The 21,079-nt window shown below is 37.4% G+C and overlaps 1 protein-coding gene across 1 annotated transcript in view; it reads left to right on the plus strand.

Moving 5' to 3' along the window:
- Positions 1–21,079, plus strand: part of LOC107712626 (CUB and sushi domain-containing protein 2-like) — a 290,171-nt gene that overhangs the window by 257,986 nt on the left and 11,106 nt on the right. Inside the window, exons 36-46 of the mRNA XM_016517947.1 lie at positions 2,670–2,766; positions 3,823–3,927; positions 4,052–4,170; positions 5,333–5,402; positions 7,905–8,021; positions 8,575–8,784; positions 9,703–9,891; positions 12,612–12,789; positions 13,753–13,898; positions 14,537–14,617; positions 16,684–16,797. Coding sequence (XP_016373433.1) covers positions 2,670–2,766; positions 3,823–3,927; positions 4,052–4,170; positions 5,333–5,402; positions 7,905–8,021; positions 8,575–8,784; positions 9,703–9,891; positions 12,612–12,789; positions 13,753–13,898; positions 14,537–14,617; positions 16,684–16,797 — 1,426 coding nt within the window. The remainder of the gene's footprint in view (positions 1–2,669; positions 2,767–3,822; positions 3,928–4,051; positions 4,171–5,332; positions 5,403–7,904; positions 8,022–8,574; positions 8,785–9,702; positions 9,892–12,611; positions 12,790–13,752; positions 13,899–14,536; positions 14,618–16,683; positions 16,798–21,079) is intronic.

Raw genomic sequence — 21,079 nt, forward strand, 5'->3', positions numbered from 1 at the left:
TCAGTGCTTCAACTCGGTTACTTTTTTAACCGTATCAATTTTTCATTTCAGTGCAGACCATAAAAGTTTAGATTCTCGGGGAGAAGGCAGTTATAATCTTCAGATTTTGAACAGTATCGCTACAGCCATAATTTCCTCCAGTCATACTTCATAAATGTATTTAGGCGTTACCTTTCTGGCACCTCCACAAGCTGGTTGTAAAGAGCTTTTTGAGATTATTTGCCACCTACTGTGGGTGGCCGTCTCTCTAAGGGATGGATTTCAATCAATAATGCAATAATGGGTAACACTTTATTTTGATGGTCCCTTTTGAACATTCTGTTTTATTGCATCTTTCATTATGTCTATTCTAAAATTAATTCCTGTAGCCTTTGCCTGTGGTTAATACAGCTAAAGCTGTAATACAGACTCTGTTGCAGGAGAAGACCTGATGAGACCTGACTATTGAAGTCAATATGCAATGGGCCCATGACTGGTCCCTGAGGAACTCCTGAGCAGAGTCACATGTATTTACTGCTCTCATTAAATGCATACAGACATATTCATTCCTTTCATTAGATTTAATTCCTTAGGGGTTTTAGTCCCATTAGGACACCAGAAACTTCACAATTTGGCTTTAATACAATGTCAGTTATATTAAAAATCATCATGTTTTTAAATACTAACATTTATTTATAATCATATACGTCTTCTTCACGTCTTATTAATATCAACATTTTAAATGCAGCTATAAAAGGGTGAAAGTAGGCAAGATGTGCAGTGGTGGTTGAATACGAGTGATTTTTTTATTTATTTTTTTTCTCCAAGTAGCATCTGCATCCATCTCTCCAGACTTGTCTCACACTGTTGGATACAAATGTAATCAAATATAGCTCTGAATCATGGGAGGAGTTCAGGACCGCTTACTTAATTGCCTTTAACCCAATTCATATACTTCTCGCTGTAGGAGAATTGGAACCATGCAGGAGTGATTACAGCATCACCAAAAGTAAGAGAGACTGATATGAAGAGCCAGCGGTTTGAAAGGAAAGAGGTGCAGATTGGGAGACTTAAGAGAGATTCCTCTACAGCTTATTGTGCATATTTTTCTTCTGCTCTGTTGTCTGCTGGGCTTGGCAATATTTTTGATTAGCATTTTTCGTGCATTCAAATTTTATGTAAAAATATTTATAGTTAAATATTGCTGTTTAGTGCTATGCATTGCTAAATTGGTGCACATAAATTAAATGGTTTAAAAATTGTTCAAGTTTATTTAGTGAACAGTGTGGGAAATATGCCTTATGTCTTAACTAGTAACCCTACCTACTAATACTCTACTAATACTCTAATGAGAGTTAGTAGACATGTAGGTGCAACGTTACTTATAGTCAACTGAATGTGTTAAAGGGACCATCAAAATAAAGTGAAACCCAATAAGGTAATATATATATATATATATATATATATACAGTGGGTACGGAAAGTATTCAGACCCCCTTAAAATTGCCTTTAACCCAATTCATATACTTCTCGCTGTAGGAGAATTGGAACCATGCAGGAGTGATTACAGCATCACCAAAAGTAAGAGAGACTGATATGAAGAGCCAGCGGTTTGAAAGGAAAGAGGTGCAGATTGGGAGACTTAAGAGAGATTCCTCTACAGCTTATTGTGCATATTTTTCTTCTGCTCTGTTGTCTGCGGGCTTGGCAATATTTTTGATTAGCATTTTTCGCGCATTCAAATTTTATGTAAAAATATTTATAGTTAAATATTGCTGTTTAGTGCTATGCATTGCTAAATTGGTGCACATAAATTAAATGGTTTAAAAATTGTTCAAGTTTATTTAGTGAACAGTGTGGGAAATATGCCTTGATTATGTCTTAACTAGATTTTTTGCTGTAATTTACTTTTTCACCTTTTCATGCCAATTTGTATAAAATGCTTGTGCAGTAATTATTGCCAAAAGACTAAAAATACCAACAAAATTATACGCATGCACTTATGGGTCTGTGAGCTGGATCATACTCATAATTTCTGCCAAGCCAAAAAGGAACAAATATCATTGAACAATTTAGTTTCAGGTCCATGTACACTTGTTTCATCTTTAAGTTTAGGAAAGAAGTAAAGAAGAGCTCTCAACTGATGCTATAGGGTGGATTGATGGTGTGTTTTCGTTTTGTGTCAGACAGACTGCTCATGATGGTCTGGATATAGAACCAACCCCCTCCCTCTCATGAAATTTCCAATTCACAGTGTGAAGCAAGCACAAATAAATGTGACATTTGACAACAAGGCTATCAGATGTGAAAATCTTCCAGCGATAGCCACAGTCATGCCACTGTGACCAGCCAATTTCTAGGCTTGTTTGAGGCTGGGGCGGAAAAATAAATGTCTACCAAAATATTTACAGGACTGAACATTGGAAAAACTGTGTGAACAGCATATACAACAAATGCAGAAAAATGCATCTCAGATTTGAAGATGACATTTGAAGGGTTATATAACACATCAAATAGGCATTTTAAAATATCTTTATTTGGCACATTCTTGTAACTTTTCAAGACTCAAGCTTTAAAGCATATCATGCCTGATAGCCAAGTGCCTATAATATTTTTTCAGTGCAATCCACTGATACTCACAAAGAAGGAAGTTGCTGTATTATTTCCTTTGTTCTGTTCCTTTCTCTCAGATCCAGGTGATTAGCTTTGTGACTGAGCAGAACTGGGACTCTCTCGAGGTGTTTGATGGGGGTGACAGCACTGACACCATGCTGGGGAGCTTCTCAGGTGGGTTGTCTAATACTTCTATAACTCAGTTCATTACATAAACACATTGTCACAATCTTGCTTTTTTTTAATTTATTTTTTTTGCTTTGAATGCTTGGAATATTCCTATGTGGATGTCTGAGAGAAATGCACAGTTTGTCTTGCGCAGAAATGTAGTTTTGCATCAATATTTAGACCACTGTATGATGTATGAACAGTTTATACATCATAAGAACGATTCTCTATTGTCGCCAATGTGCATTTGTGTTGCATTATGGGAATCGGAAGCTACTTACACAGTAGAGAAGGCTGAATTTTCCCTTTTATTGGCACAAAGAGCAGGCACAAATTTTACAAGTGCCCTAGAGAGAGATGAATGAATGATACATCCTAAAATGAATAACAGAGTACAGAGTGAAGACAAATGAGCCAATCATATCCACACACACTGAGCCATATGACTAAAAGAGCTGTATAAACTTCAGACGAATGCATGCTTAACGATTCTCATCTGCATTGGACTTTTAGAAATGAATGCTTAAGGAAAAACAGTGTGTAGTTTTATTGTATTTTACTTGACTTTTAAACAATAGTGCAGAGCACAATGTAAATTCAAAGACATCATAAAACTTGATATTCAGACAGTTGTTTTGTATTTCAGAAATGTCTGTGTACTTGCCAAGTGAAAATAAATGCATGATGTTTGGTTTGCAACTTTGCTTTAATGTCATCTCATGTAAGATATGCATGATTTAAAATACTGTATGCAGAATAAGATAAAAACCTCCACATTATTCCATAAATATCTTAAATTGCTTGCTACAGTTCCATGCCTTTTTTTTTCACTTTTATCTTTAGTAGTTAGCCAAGGTTTTCATCTTATATTTTATTTCAGCTTTATTTTTAGCTTTGTTTAACAGAACCGATTTTAATTATTTTAGTTTTAGTTAACAATAACAATGTGAAGTGTACAAAGTTGAATTTGCCACTATCAAAAAAGATGTTTTGTACAAAAGTCAAGGACACATTGATTCAACTACATAACCACAATATGCTAACGGATTCGTTATTCTACAGGTACAACAGTTCCAGCCCTCTTAAACAGCACCTCCAACCAGCTCTACCTGCACTTCTTCTCAGACATCAGCGTCTCTGCAGCTGGTTTCCGTCTAGAGTACAAGAGTAGGACATTTGTTGCGAGTCCTGTGCATCTGGACTACACACACATCTCTAAAAACTCAACTAGCTTTTGCATTCAACTTAATTACTCTCTTTATTTGTCATGTTTTCTTGTTTTCTCTCACAGCTGTGTCCCTCACTAGCTGTCCTGAACCAGTAGTACCCATGAATGGCTTCAAAGTGGGCGAGAGACTCCAGATGAACAGTGTGGTGTCTTTCCAGTGTGACCCTGGATATACTCTGCAGGTGAGACTGAACTTGCCAAAAGTTGGACAAAACCGTGGACACAATGCAGCAGTCGTTGTTTCAGGACGCAGAAGTTACATCAAGTGGCATCCCAACACAATTCCAAAATAGTTAATTGTACAGAATACCAAAAAATCTATAAAACGCTCTTGGCAGCAAATAATTTACTGCTCAAAACAATGTGGTCAGAGGAAACCATGATTAGTCTTGATTTGAGAGCATGTTGTGCAACCTGGCCATGTTGGCACCTACCTAATTTGTCACGCTTTTATGGAAAATAAATGATTTTTCACAAAACTAGTGTAGAGTTTAACATTTCACATCAACGACAAAAGATTTTCCCCTGGGAAACTTATTTATTTTTCTCTGTGGACTGCTTACATTTATGTACTAGTAGTAATGCCAAGGTCATGTGTTCAAAAGACCTTGCAGTCAGTTTTTTGGATAAAATGTTGGTTGGAGAGATGGGGGCAGTGACAGTTAATGATTTTTCTGATGCCTGGCTCCATGTTGCTCATCTGCTCTTTTATATTTTCATTACCTGTTTGTGGTGCTGGGTAGATTACTTACTAATAGTAGTCCATTACTGAATGCAAATCACATGATGAAATTTGTAGTTAGTTACGTAATCTGTTACATTACATATTTTAGGTAATATAATCTGACTACTTTTTGATGACCTGAAAAAGCTGAAATATTATGCAATACAATAACTTATGAAAAATACAATACAATAACTTATGAAAAATGTATGTATTTTATGCATATTAAGTAATCATGTAATGAATAAAAAAGTAACTGTAGTTTGATTATGAGTATTTGAAATGTATTTGAAAAGTATTTTACATATAATCAGTTACTACCTCGCACTACCTGTTGGTCACTGCTGCTCGGGACAGTGTGCAAACCTGACAGATATTTCGGGACAGTTTGAAATTAGTTTACATCTGCGATTAGTAGTAGCATAGACTCGCTCAGACTAGATGCAGACTTAAAACAAGAAAGGATGATGAGCTTCAGAACTTGGCTTAAGAAAGCCCAAAAATTTTAGGCGGGGGAAAAAAAAAACTGGATGGTCAGAATGTGGCCAGTGTGAATACTGAATGAATGAACGAAAGACTGAAAAAAAAAAAAATCTTATTTTTATTTTTTATCTTTGCAGGGAGTCTCCCATATCTCTTGCATGCCAGGGCCTGTGCGCCGCTGGAACTATCCGCCTCCTCTCTGCATCGGTAATAACTTCTGTCATCTTTTATTCATTTATTTATTTTCTAAATCCTGGCTTCTACAGATTTATGAGTTCAGATCCACTACAGAGTCCCGAATGGTAAAGAACTACACGGGTACTTGTGTCTGTGTATACAGCAGCCCCAAAAACTACTCGGGCACTTAAGCCACATTTAAAAATGCATTAGGTAACAAATGATCAAATTAATGATGCTAGAGTGTTTCACAGAACTAACTTTGCCGAGCAATGTTTGCAGTTATTGCTTTTATCTAGCTGGTCCCAAACTGATTTGTAGTGGATGTATGATGTCAGTTCTTCTCAAGTTCACATAGATGTCCTAGCAGAATCGCCACATGTGTAGTTCATCTCATTTAACTATGAACAGGATCCCGTCTGACAAGTGCACTTGTGCCATCTTTCTTTTAAAAAATGCCATTTGGTTTGTTAATTTATGTAATGATTTGAAAGGAGCAGGGATCACATGATCAAAATAATAGCATTGCATGTTTCTTGAGAAAAACCTAATAGTGTCCTTTTAGGTACTTATTAGTTCCATCTCCTGCTGTGATTGGCGGAGCTCTTGAGATGATTCATGGCTTGGACGGTCATCAGCAGTTTCCTGATTCCTGCTGCTTTTTCAAAGACACAGAACACATTTTTAACCCCTACATTCAGGATCTGAAGCTTTGTAGGGCTTCTCAGTACATCCATAGGGTCTCTTTGAGTCCAAAGCCAAGGCTTTAATCAGAGTGATATTTGAATCAATCAGTAGTTTAGACTCAAAGCCTCGAAATGAGGAGGGGATAGAGCATGCGTTTTCACTGATATGAGAAGATTGAAGGCTACAGAGGTGCTCGAGTGGCCTTTGATAGCTTTGGGAAGTGAATTGGCCTTTTTAATAAATGAAAGACTTGTTTTTCCTATGATGTCAATTGAAAACCTAATGTGTTACATTTCTTTATTCGGCACAAAGCTTTTAGGGTTACTGCACAAGGTAGACGGCATTGCTAAGCAACGTGAAACATCAATCGACTCGTAGCCCACACAGGTTGCTGAAGATATAACAGTACATTGCATGTTTACACATCTTTCCAAATGGATATATATCTTAATTAGTTAATTATATATCTTAATTATTTATTATTAGAGGCAAATTAAAAGAATCTTGCTTACTTTCTTTCACAAGCAACGTTCTAATTTTCTTGTTTCCATTAAAAGCAAAAGATGTATAATATTGCAGACATAACCCATTTAAAATCCTTTAACAAATTTAAAATCCATCTCATGTATATCACTTAATACATATCACATATAAATTAGATTTTGGGTAACAGTTTAGAATACTGCTCTGTCGTTAATTAATAACTACATAGGAACAAATTACTAATGCCCTAATAACATTCTAGTAACTACTATTAACTAACAAGAAACACTGATTAACGATAAAGTAAGTAATAGGGCTCGGCTGAAAGTGGTAGTTCACTACTACTATTTTTTCATATATCCAAGAGAACTACTAAGAGCTACTATACAGGTTCATAATTAATGTGAATTATGCATAATGTATAATTAATTCTTAAGTGAAGATCATGGTAACCCACTAGTAATGACTCAAGTATTACCAAATCCTTCTAAAGGCACTACTAATTATTTGAATCAGAATTCTAAATTGAAAAGCATGATAATTCGCTAATGTTGACTGACGTCATTGTAAGCTTTTGAGATATATGTAAGGTTTTGGATAGTAATGACTCAAGTGTTACTACATCATTCTAAAGGAATTACTAATTACTTGGATCAGTATTCTAAAGTGAAGATCACGGTAACCCACTAGTAATGACTCAAGTGTTACCAAATCTAGCAAAGGGAATTACTATCCAGAATCTTACAAAAACTTCAAAAGCTTACATGATTTCAGTAATTACTAGAGAGTGATCGTGTTATTCACTTTAGAATACTGATCCAAGTTCCTTCTGAAGAATTTGGTAATACTTGAGTCATTACTAGTGGGTTACCATGACCTTCACTTTGAAATTAATTATTAATTTAGAATTAATTATTAATAACTGCATTATGCATTATTCATATTAATTATGAACCTGTTTACAGTAGTTCTTATTAGTTCTTATGGAGGTATGGAAAAAATAGTAGTTTTCAATGTGCTCTTAGACTTTTGTATCCCACTCTACAAAAGCCTTGCTGGCTCACCAAAAAAAAAAAGAAAAAAGTTTGTTTTCAGGTCAGTGACAGCAATTTTCACTTTCAGTCATCTGCCATAAATATATACATATATTCCCACCAATCAAAAGAAGTGGAAATAGCCTGTTGGTTGTCTCATATCATTCTCTAATGATAGCCTGACAGCTGACCACTGTTTTTGTTCCGTTGTTTTTATTGGTCTTTAGAAGTACTTTAACCTTGAGCACAGCAGGGTTGGCTTACACCACGGTATGTGTTTTCTACAAATGAATGGTTCTAACACTGGCCCCACCATTTTTCTTTTCAGCTCAGTGTGGGGGAATCAGAGAAGTAATGGAAGGCACCATCCTCAGCCCTGGTTTCCCAGGAAACTACCCTAGCAACAGTGACTGCACCTGGAGGATTTACTTGCCAGTCGGTTACGGTGAGGACACAGCAGAATGAGCAGATGCTGTTTAGAAAGATTGTTGTTAATGGCAGTGAGTTCTAGTTTAAGATGAACTGGATAAAACTGGTAATGCTAACCATGATATTTTACTGGTTTGTTACTGGAAGTTACCAGAAATGACAGCTGTAATACATCAAATTCCTACCTTTTAGTTACTAATGCCAATCACATTTTTAATATTTCATTTTTAGCATAGAATATGCATGCACATTAGCTGGACAAGTCTGAATAAAATCATTTTTAGTGTGATTGAAGCTAAAAAAGCTAATTTGTTGATTCCTTTGTTGTCTGATTTTGCTGCAGATTTGAAATATGATATAAAAATAATATCAGCAAACTTTTTTACTGTATGTCTATTGCGGTAACACTTGCAGTAACACAGATTAGCTGTATATTGAAGGAAAACTCTAGTTAATGGTGAATTCCCTAATCTAAAGTGTTACCCCTATTGCCTATATAAAAATAGCCGTTAGCAAGCTGGTTGGGATATTAATTTTACTAAACACATTTTGTTTTCTAATCCAAACAGGGGCTCATTTGCAGTTCTTGAACTTTTCCACTGAGGCCAACCATGATTTCCTGGAAATTAGGAATGGACCTTTTGACACCAGCACAGTGATTGGCAAATTCAGTGGGCAGGACTTACCACCATCTCTTCTAACCACTTCACATGAGACTACTATGTATTTCCATAGCGATCACTCTCAGAATAAGCCTGGCTTCAGATTTGATTATCAGGGTAAAGAAACTAAATAAGAAACTTTGAAAGTTTTTTATTAAGATTAACCATAAAAAAAAAAAAAAAGCCTCCACATATTGTTGTAGTTAGCATTGTTGTTGCAGTTCCGCCTTTGCACATTTATTTTCTCAGGAACCTCAATTTGAATGTCATTTTCAATACCTTTCCAAGTCAAGATAATGAGTAAACACGGTAATAACCCATTCTCTGTGAAGCTGTGCATAAAATCCATGAGGTATAAAATGCTGCTGATGCCAGAATCCAAAGTAGAATATGAGTCCAATGAGTGAATTTAAAATTGTCATAGAAATGGGCTTTTCTAGGATGGATCCGTGAAAGCTATCAGAATTTACACTATAATGCAATGACAATTTGCAGTATTGAAATGGCTTGTGAAATCAATATTTACATAATTATGTGTACATTAGCATATAAATCAAGCATTATATCTGGCAGTATTCTCTTTTGCAGTGCCTTGTAAGATGCTCTGATCCACAGAAATTAATTTCTTTAGTTGTGGTCATTCAGTCTGAAAGCTTCAGCGTATTTCCTTTTGTGTCTATGAGATTTGAAAAATAACATTGATCACTTGGTTGCATTGCCATGAATTTCAGACCTGCATGTCTGAGAGAAAGTTGTCGGAGCTTTGATTACATTTGCTTTGAATCAAATCCCAATGCTTTGTTGGGGTACAGCAATCAGTTGATTCCATGCATATGGTTTACATGTAAAATTCACAGAATCTAGGTTTAGATTGGTGCTTGGAGCTCAGAGCAAAATATATATTTTTTTTTGATGAAAGTTGATTTCTTTGAGGTGTCACAAAAGATGGACTTGGGCCTGGCTTTCTTCTACCAGGTTCATAAATAAATCATACATTTTCTTCCCGTCTTTCATGTATCAATATGTCTTTTCCAGCCTATGAACTTCAAGAGTGTCCTGATCCTGAACCCTTCCGCAATGGTGTGGTGGTTGGGGCTGGTTATAATGTGGGTCAGTCCATCTCATTTGAGTGCTATCCAGGGTATCAGCTGATGGGACACTCCATTCTTACCTGTCAACATGGCACTACGCGCAACTGGGATCATCTGTTTCCTCGCTGTGAAGGTACAACCACTTCCATTTTCTCCCCCACACCAGTAAACATCTGATATGCTTATTTGCATTCTGAGAGGACAGATTTTATTTAGTAACCAACCTAGTTTGTAATGTAATGTGTCAGATTTAATATACTACACATTGTCATGTAAAGCATTGATATTTTGGAGGTATAAATAATCTGAGTTACACACTGGAATGTGATTAATTCCATTCATTAAAAAATAAATATGAGTTTTAAAGGTTTTGTTCAGAACATGAAAATTCTGACATCACTTGAGCACCTTCACATCGTTCCAAACCTGTATGACTTTCTTTTTCCAGTAGAACACAAAAGGAGAGGTTTCACACCATGTTCATGCTGCTCGTTTTCATACAATGGAAGTGAATGGTGACCAGGGGCTGTCAAGCTCTACAAATAACAAAAAGTACTATAAAATAGTTTATACATAAATCATTTACTTAACTACTGGCAAATACTATATTATGTATGTTTAATTATTAGCTTAGTTCTCCCCATCGTCACTCCAGCTTTGAATGTGGGGTCCAGGAGGGCAACTGCACATAAATGTAAATTCTTTACTGTAAACCATCACTGCAGACTCAATGGCTTTATTCTAACATCTCCTCCAAGGGGATGATGGGAAACTAATCGAGTTCATTCTTGACCCACATTCTCATGCTCATTTTTCTGTGGATTCAGTGAGTTAATTATTCAGTGGGTCACGAGGTAACATATGCATAGGGGATGCTGAATGCTCGTGTGGACATAAAGACGCTCCAGGGAGGTACTCAATGGGCTGACATTGCATTTGCAGCCTCGTCGCCTTGTTCAGCGTCACTGCACAGGTGAACCCGCAAATAGAAACACACATTATTCATCCGCTTTGTGTTATAATAATCCACACAAAGAAAATGTTAGTATCAACCTGGGCCTTGTTAGAACACTCTTGCACCGTGCGTAATTGAATTTGTAGTAATCGAGAGCTCTGGTGTGAGAGTGAAAAAGGAAAGAATAGATATGATGCATCACACCCCCATGCTGTGTAATATGAACAGTCAAGATGAAAGATGTGACTCTTTTTCTTTTAGACCATCTCAGCTGCTTGAAAGTCTCCTACTATAATATTTACATAAGTACCTCAGAACAATATTCTTCAGCTTTAGTGGATGTTTAACAGGTAAATGGCATTTTTGATGGGCTGCGAAGTCACAGCTAGATTTAAAATGAATGCATCTTTTTATAATAGCTTTTAATACTGATAAAATCAACAGACAATGGGCATTTTCAAGCATCCTGATTATTTAGAATTTTATTGTGTCCATATAATAAACCCATACAATAATGGGTTTAAAGGTTAAATTCAGCCAAGGCTGACTGTATATTTGTTTGACATTCGAATATAATTGTTTATAGGCTGATCGTTGACCATGCGCACACTCAAGTTCGTCCATCTTTACTGATAGTAAAGAGCTCTATAGTGCTTTGACAGTGCATTGCTTTAGTTTAGGTCAAAGACTTTATGCTGTGGTGACTGATGAGATGTCTCTTTAGAGGCACAAATTACAAATTTAACACTGAAATTCACTTTATTGCCTGTTTTAAATTACATTTAAGTAGAATCAGGGACTCAAGTAAAGTACAAATTCTTACTAATAGAATTATAGTACAGTTACTAATAGAAGTATAGTGTAAATTTTAAAATTATAAGTACTTCACATCCCTACTGCTCTAGGTATCATCTGCACGTGCTGCCACCAACAGTTCATGCCCAGGCTGTCATGTACATAGATTTCCTCTCCCAGGCGTTAGAAAGCTGATCGATTTTCTCTTCCTCTGCCCCACCTGTTCATATCAGCCTACTTGGCCTGTCCTCCATCTATGGCTCTCTCCTCTTTTTTAGTTCACCATAGCCCCACATCCTCCCATCCCCACTCACCACTAAACTTTTTTTGCCCAATCGATAGCATCACCATGCATTTCTTCTTGATAGCGTGGCATGTTTTTTTTGTTGTTGTTTAAATCAATGCTGTGATCGATACTTCATTTAGCAAGTAAGGTGGCAAGAGAGAGCACATGGCACAAGGGATTAACATAGGCACCCCTCTCAGCATTCCATCGGAGATGAGAGGAAATGAAGGAGGAGGAAAGAATGCAGGAAGAATTGTAGAAGGATTGAGAGGGCGGGAATGAGTGGGAGTGGGGGGGGGGGGAGACCTTGACGGTGCAAGAAACTGCTGAGACTACAGTCAGAGCGAGAGTGTATTATGACAGTCCGAATGTATGCGTACAAGTCGTGGGCCTATCTTTATTTCGCCAGCCGAATCGCATTGATTATTTCCCCTCCAACTTGGGGCAGCAGCAGCATGGGATCAGCAGGGACAGGAAGGGAATTTGATTTCATATGTCTGGGACTCATTTGAATCATTGGAAACATGGACATGTCTATATAAATGCAAAGCACTGCTGCAAGAGGGATTTCTAAAGTGGAGTCGGACATGGAAAATGAACTACTGGGAACGACTGAGTGGTGTTTAGAACCCAGCGGGGATTTTCACCCGTGTCGCCCTGCCCCTGTCCTGGTTCCTGCGTTCTCCACTTCTCCACTATCTTGCTGTAACAAATTTCTGTGCAAGACTGCTTTCTGTGATTCTTTCATCTTTAGTTGCTACAAAAACAGTTTATTGGGGAGTTTTTCCATATCTAGATTTTCATTTTTGCCTTCTAGTGCCCTGCGGAGGTAACATTACATCAGACAATGGCACTATCTTCTCCCCCGGTTACCCAGAGGATTACTCCACTTCTGCGGACTGCAGCTGGCTGATTACGGTAGCACACGGCCTGGGCATCCGTCTTAATTTCACCCTCCTGCAAGTCCATGGCCCCCAAGATTTCATCACAGTCTGGTGAGTTGTCAAACTTCCTATTGCAATTATCCTTCTACACCTTGTCAGCTTCTCTTTCTCTCTCTGTCACTCTCTTTTCTGGGTGAGAACATATTTATAGCTCCCTCAGACTGATGATTAATTAATGAGCCTCTTTATTGAGTCGCTTGGGGCCTGTATGTACAGGTAGGACTTTGAACTCAGGTTTGTCGCGGGTTCCCCCTAAAACATGTTAGGCCAAAACTTGCAGTCTAAGCACATCTTCTCGAAATTCATTGCCTCTCTTGAGACTGCAATTTTCTGTTTGGATTAACTGAGGAAGCATTGATCTTTCTGTACCTAGGGTTCCCTACTCTCATATACTCTATTACATGCAGGGTTCATCCACTTCAAGTCATAAAGGTACAATATAACCAGAACAGCCAAGAAAAGCTCCATCAAGACAGCTTGGCCTCACTTCAGTGAGCCAGCACTCCCTTTAGCCAACCAGATGCTTTGCTGAATGCACAGGATAGGACGTAATCTGTAGCACAAGCTCAGGCGGTCACAAACAGATGGTTTTGAAGCTGAATGGTCATGGATTAGGGATTAGGTTGGTGCCAAGTTATTCCTTCCCCATTAGAGGACTGTAAAGATGGAGATAAGCCCTAGGTGATGTCCTTGTAGATGGTGGCTTCGGCTTTACAATGTCTTGACTCACAGGCTGAGTCTGTACTGAGCGTGAGAGAACGTAGCGCACTCCCTAAGAGAGTGTGAGTCTTTGAAATCAGAGAAGTAATCAGTATGGCTAGAATCGTCTCTAAAATCAGTAAAGTAATCAATATGCAGAGAAACTCCTCTCAAATCAGCCGGGTGATCAATATGGGTAGGATCTGACTTACTGTGCATTTTTAGGCAACAAGGCATGTAGTGTTCTGCTGTTGCACCGAGTATGCAATGTTAGCAGGTTTTATACGTTGAATTTTATTGTTGCATCTTAAACAGGGATGGACCACAGGAAACAGCCCGCAAACTTGGAGTGTTTACCGAAGGAGAGCCCAACAACCCACCAAGCAGCACATCTAATCAAGTTCTGATACGTTTCCGAAGCTATTCTGAGAAAGGTGGACTGTTCAAGATCAACTACCAAGGTAACTAGTCCAAAAGAAAGCTACCATTAGCATTCCAATACATCTAAATAGTAGTTGGTTGATTGATGCAGGACTCCATGGAAATTTGTGACTGAACAAGTATTAAAGAGTTGCAGTTGAGACCAGCTCATTTGAGCCCAAGAACTGAGTTGGTTGAGTCAGATTCAAGATTGTAACCAAAAGAGGGTCGAGTCAGTGTCAAGACAGAGACCTGAAGAGGGTCTGAATGAATAAGACCATGAAATCTATCCACAGTGTTGTAGTACTCTAGACCAGACTCAATCTCGAGTCCCAGTCAAATGCACCTGAGTTCATGACAAGACCAAGAGCTTGAAAATATGGACTTGAGTACTATAACACTGCATGAGTGCTTAAAACAAAATACAGGTTTTTCAATCCAATGGAGCTGCAGGAAAATGACATGATAACACTGACTGGCACCACAACAGCCATGTCACACTTAAGAGTCCTCTAAAAATGAGAACTGGTTAAACATGATTAAACTGAACCCATGAACTCTGACATCCCAATAATTCCACTTTGTGTCATATAGAACTGTTCTTTACCTTTACAATGGATACAACAGTGCAATATGACATGGCTTACTCTTTACTTCTTTGTCTCTCTCTCTCTTCTAGCCTATAGACTTCAGTTTTGTTTGCCACCTCCTATCATTCCTAACGCAGAAATTCTGATGGCCAGTAAAGAATTTAAAATAGGTGAGTTCATATTGATTTTACATCATTTACAGTCTGATTTGTATGCCTGCTTGTGTGCATTTGTGTTGGTGGGCTCGGCCTGGCCCAGTATAAGTGGAACATTTTGAGCAGAGACGCAGACTGCCAGTTCATTTTCAGGCTTGAGCGGCTCTCATTAATAATGTTCCCAGAATAGCAGAGCCAGCCACACACACACCTCCCCCCCACCACTAACACCCCTCGAGAACTCACTTTGAGGAGAGAAAACCGCTAAGATGTCACGGCTACCGGTCCCATAGGGCCGTGCTGATATGCTGACTCATTGCCAGAATTCAGAACAGAGGCTGATGTTGTGTTGTGTTAAACATAGGTAGAGTTTACATTTTGTGCAAACACAAAATGGTGGGTGGGGGGATTGACCAAACAGAAACTATATTATATGATAAGTATACATTTTTATATTGCATTTAAACTTTTTTTGTGACACATTCCAATAGCAGGTGAATTGAGAAAATTTAATATAGTAATTAAGAATATTTCCTAAATACTTTTTAATGTACTGTACATAGGCGGCACATGTAGCACAAACATGTAGTTTGTGCTACTTAAATAGCAATCACAATCACAGGAAATGATGTACTGTGTACTTGAAAGTTGATTGTTGATTTTTATGCAAAGGAAGTGAAGTGAAGTGAAGTGACATGTGGCCAAGTATGGTGACCCATACTAAGAATTAGTGCTCTGCATTTATCCCATCCAAAGTGCATGGTGTTCACTTGTGTGTGTGTTCACTTAATTCAGTGAACACACACACACCGTGAACACACACCCGGAGCAGTGGGCAGCCATTTTTTGCTGCGGCGCCTGATTGTCAATAAGAGTTTAAAAAGCAGAGCTTGAAGAAGTGTAGACTTTTTTAGACTCAGATATTTGTTTCTAATGAAATTAGTGATATTAGTTTAGTCGTAACTACATCATTCTACCTACAACAACAACACTACTACTACTAATATTTTATTTATTTATAATATAAACACACTCAAACTATTATTTAATCAATTTTGGCTTTAGCACCTATGATAGATTATTATTATTATTATTATTATTATTATTATTATTAAACTTTTGCTCCCCCAAAATCTTTTTGAATAGTTTATTGAAGCTGTTGGTTTCACCTTCAGTTGAGTGCCCACAGAAAATCACGTACAAATAATAATGCAATCCTGACCTCACTGGTCCTCTGTCGCCTCTGAAATCCAATGTTAAATCAATGCACTGCTTTTCTGCCATGGGAAAAAAAATGCATTCATTGATATTAATTGTTTTAAATGGGTAGTTACGGGTCGGTGTAGGGTTGTTTGACCTCTCTGGAATGGAGCGTGTTTGTAGAGCCTCCGTCGGGGTTAAAGCAGTCATGGTCTTTGGCACTAACCTGCAGTGAATCACTGATTATCTACCACATCCAATTAATTTGCTTAATTCAGTGATTGAACAAAGGCTGCTGTGTTCAGATGGCCATGAACACATGCATTCACAGCCACAAACACATTCCTATATGTGAATTTCAAAGCATGCAAAGCCTATTTTTTCTGCTCTAGCTTGTGTTCCATTATTTCAGTGGAGTTAAATGCTATATTATGAAACCACTAGGTGTTTTTGTTCCTCTTAGCTGAGTCACAGAGTGCCTGAGGGTTTGTGTAGCAACAGGGAGATTTGCTTCTAAGATGTGAGCGGCCCTCGGGTAGCAGCCGATGGGTGTTATGAATGTAAACCATGCTGTGAGGTGCTTCCTTAATTACACTGCAATGCAGCGCCGGCACGTCGAGTCTCCCTTTGCCTCTTTCCTTTTCCCTTTTTTCTTTTTTCTTTTATCGTCACTGTCAGCCATTAAGCGAGACAGTGAGGGGACATGGCCTTCATCAAGTCATGAGTGAGGCAACAGCAGGAACAGCCAGATGCTGCTCCTGTTGTTCCGAGCTCCTCAGAAATCCCATGTTCTCCATAATATTTCAGAAGGTGACATGCAACTGAAAGACAATTGATAAAGCAATGAATATGTCATCTGTTCACTCCCTGTCTTTCCACAGGTGATATTGTGCTTTACAGATGTCTCCCAGGATATCATCTGAATGGGAACAGCATTCAAACCTGTCGCCTGGGGACTCATCTTGAGTTTGAAGGACCTCCAACTTCATGTGATAGTAAGTCATAATGTTTTTTTTTTGACTTGCAGAAGATCTCTTGACACCAGCATATGCAGTGTTTTGGTTCCCAGTATGGTCTTTTTCTTTAGCTTAATCACATAGACTCTCGGTCAACCAGGTGGATGATAAAGACCAATTTGGTTGGGTTTTGACATGATTATGCTGGTCCAGCAGCTAAACCACCACTAAACCTAAACCAGCTTGAAACATCATCCTTTCTTTCTTCTGTGGAACAGAGAATGTGGCATTTTGAAGAATATTTCAACTGTTTTTGTCCATACAATAGATTAATTTGGACTCCATTGTATGAAAAAAAAAAAACACTGAGAGCTTTTCCAACAGAAGTAATTTTCATTTCATTTTTGGTTAAACCATGGTTCCCTTTAAACAAGCTATACTCACTGGGGTGCATTCACTAAACAGTTGCACCATACAGTAGTACTTTGATATGAATATCTGCATCTTATTCACTAACCATAAGCATTTTAAAACATTGTTAGGGACTTCTCCCCTCTCCAGTCTTTCGGTTTATATACTATAAAATCCACCCCCATGTGTTGCAATGCATGATGGGTCTATTGATCATGATGGTTGGTTCTGTGCTATATGAAGCTTCATTATTGCTATTGGCTTAGAGATGGGATGAAATACCTCAGAGCCTGTCAAGCAAACCCCATGAGTATGTTAAACGCTCATCTACCTTTCATCCAACTGCGTTTATGTGATTTGATATGGCATTTCCCATAAACTCCCCCAGTTCCTCCTCATTATGTTTGTCTCTCTACTCTCAGTGTAGAAGAATTATCTCTGAGCTCTCTGTACTAGTCATCACTGTGTACAGTAGGTCTGACTGAAAGGCTGCTTTTTAATGTCCCGTTATGAATACACTGAGGCTCAAAGGTCTGAGACCACTAATGAAAATGTTTCAAATTTGTATTAAAAAAAAAAAAAAAAAAACATTTTGCCATTAGAAATTATATAATCAACATAGTATTTAAAACAAAATGTTTAAAACTGTTTATTTCCCAGTTTAAATAGTATTATGAATCCCAAATTTTCATTGTGGTCTCATATTTTGGACCTCATATTATATATCAGAACATACATAAGCTATCCCATCCTGTGTTTGGCCTCATCTGTGATGTAAATAAAAAGCACTTGGGCTGTTTGTTTACTGGAAGCAATTTGTGGGCTGCAGTACAGCTATTTGGTGGAAAATGATTAAGGCCTGTAGAAAAAAAAGAAACAAAAATAGACAAGCTTTATCATTTCCAGCGTAAGCATATGTCAGAGAGAGCTGAAAGAGACCAGGGTTTCAGACAGTGTGAAGAGGGAGGACACACACATACGTATATATACTATTATAAAGTATAGCAGGCCCAAACATATACCTGCTCAACCTTCATGGTGGAGTGCGCTCTCTGAACCTTTGTAATTCATCCTAACATTAATTAAGTGTTGACAGTTAAGTACCTCGGCTATAAGAAAATCCCCTTATACTGAGGGCCAACATAGCCAGCTGACACCCACTCCATTTGGTCAGGGTGCTGCCTCTGGCTGTCAGTCACATTAAGTATGCCTGCCTCGTCAAACACCAGAGAGGGAACGAGACAGGAGGAGGAGGAAGAAAGCAATCTTATGCTTTATATCAGTCATTTGTTGTGAGAAACAGATCTGTTCTGATAGGATCAACAGGGAAGACAATGAAAATATGAATATTAAATTGTGACCACCCAGCCTATGTAATTAAGTAAAGTTTGGTTACCAAAACAAATATGCTTAAATTACATGATACACAATGTTGAATGGGTTGTATTTGCAATGTTGTTGTTGTTGTTGTTGTTGTTTTTTTGTTTAGTTTTTTTAAATAGGTCCAGTAACAAAAATAAAAGAGATTTTTGAGGAAAAGAAAGTATCAAAGTACTGTACAAACTCAGACTGACCAAGCCTTTGATTTGTATCACACTATTGTTTTCATCTTCAGTGGTAATGGGTAACTCTTTCCTTATCTATTGAAAATAGTTTACATTTTTCAGAAGACATATAACAGACATCATAATTGGTGGTACAGAATTACCATAATGGCAACATTCATATTATCTGTAAAAATTGTAATATTTCATATCATATTTTCTGTAAAATTATATTAGACAAAGTTCATTTGTAAACAACAGCATCTAATTATCTAATCAAAGGTGCAGTGAAAAATCCTGATGTATGAGAAATGTACAAATGTGTTTTTTATAGAGCACTTTGCAGTATTGAAAAGAATCAAATGTCATAGGGGTTTAAAAACAGCTTATTATTTGCTTTGTTCAAAATCTGCCCTTTTATTCCAACAATGCAATTTGTTCTAGAACGTGAAAGAAAATTAAATGTTGCCATATGGCTATACTTTACCATAAAGGGGCAAAAGCGAGGACAAAATATTTTAACCTTTCATAGTCTTTCCTGTTGTTGATGCCAAAGGCTGCGCATTCAGACTGTGTGGTATTTTGATAAATTCTTTCATGTGATAGGATCTAGCCAATTTGTTCAAATTCCAACAGGGACAGGCTGTGTGATATGCTCTCATCTTCAAAAAACACTACATTAAAAAAAAGACTACATTAAATACATGTTCACTTGCAATAAGAATAAAAATGGTTTGTACATAATATACTTTTATGGAAATGATTGGCCTAATATACTAACTATTGAAAATTTGATTTGATTTAAGGACAGTTTTGTTTTCTGTTATCCTGGAGAACAAGTGTGAGCAAGTATACCGAGAGATAAACTGAGGGATTGAAAGAGTAGAGAGGAAGGACAGTGATGGGTAGAGGGAATGCAAAGCTCATTGAGATGCAGAGGATATCCAGGCTGCAGGTGCACCCAGCTATTAAATCACAGCTTCTCCCCATCTGTCTCTCTCTCTCTCTCTCTCTATCTCTCTCTCTCGCTCTCTCTCTCTCTCTACCTGACATCTGATCTGACACATCCTCTTTTTGAATACATCATTCCATAAAATAGATCTCCTTACTTCTTTCAGCCTTCCTCTGATACAAGAAATCCCATCCAGAACTGTCTGTCTTCTACAGACATAATCAGATATACACAAACATGATGGCCTGATGAAACACTGTGCTCAACATTTTGTTTGATGAGCAGAAGATGCTTGATATTTAGTTGTTGTTGTTTTTTATTCCTGATTTGTTATATGTTTCCAACAACCCTGGTTAATGATAACCCTGGTTCAAGCTGTCTGGCCAAAGCCAATCACAAAGGCAGTCACATTTGAAAACACTTATGCTGCATTGCTTTATGTCTTCCCTTCTTCTCTCAGTGTTCCCCTATCTTTCTTGTTTTTTTGTATCTCATACTCAGAGAGAATATAGATATTTGAATGCTGAGAGTGCATCACATGCCATTATGCAAATTAAGGGTAGGAGAATCTCACATGTAACTTCATTTCTTTAAACATGTACACACTCTCTAGACTTCCAGTGTTTATACTCAAATAAAATATGCTTTTCATCAGTGACACACAGCGTGTAATGCACGCATGCATGTTGATTTTGTTATTCCTCCCTTCTGTCACCACGGTGACATTAAAAACCCAAAGCAATTTTTCTCCTGATGGCGTTTAAGTGCTGTTTTCTTTCATTTATTTTCTTATTTATATGACTGCTGTTATTCAGTAATTTATAATTATTTGCAGCATTTTCCTCTTATTCAAAATTCTGAGAATGTATATAAAATATTCATGTTTATGTATTATATATTATGTCTGATATATCTTTCATAGATAATGTATCATATGTCACTGCATGCATGTGAGAACTCACCTGAACACACTTTATACATGCACACAGTGCCACACTAATCTAGTAAAATTGTGTCTTTCATCTTTTGAATTCTAACAAATGGAGCAAGTACCTCCACATCTCTTGCTCATTTTGAAATCCCGCTCTTCCTCATTATCAGACATCCAACATATATCATAAATGTGTGTATGTTTCATTTCAAAACATTACTCTTTCTGGTTATTTTCAGTGATTTAATATCTCCCTATTAATTATAAAGTCCACTAGCAACTAGACATGTAATTGGACAAGATAGTCCTTAACTGACCCTTACAAATGTGTGTGACTTATCCTACCTTAGCGACTGTTCTGACTTATTATCAGACACGCTTTTAATCTTTTCTAATGTCTGAGTGTGTGGAGAATCTGTATGTTTGGATTGTTTTAAACACCATTTTACATAAATGAACAAAAAAATATGGTAAAACATGCAC

The sequence above is a fragment of the Sinocyclocheilus rhinocerous genome, unplaced genomic scaffold (assembly GCF_001515625.1).
Source record: "Sinocyclocheilus rhinocerous isolate Xijiao unplaced genomic scaffold, SAMN03320098_v1.1 scaffold538, whole genome shotgun sequence".
NCBI classification, from domain to species: Eukaryota; Metazoa; Chordata; class Actinopteri; order Cypriniformes; family Cyprinidae; genus Sinocyclocheilus; species Sinocyclocheilus rhinocerous.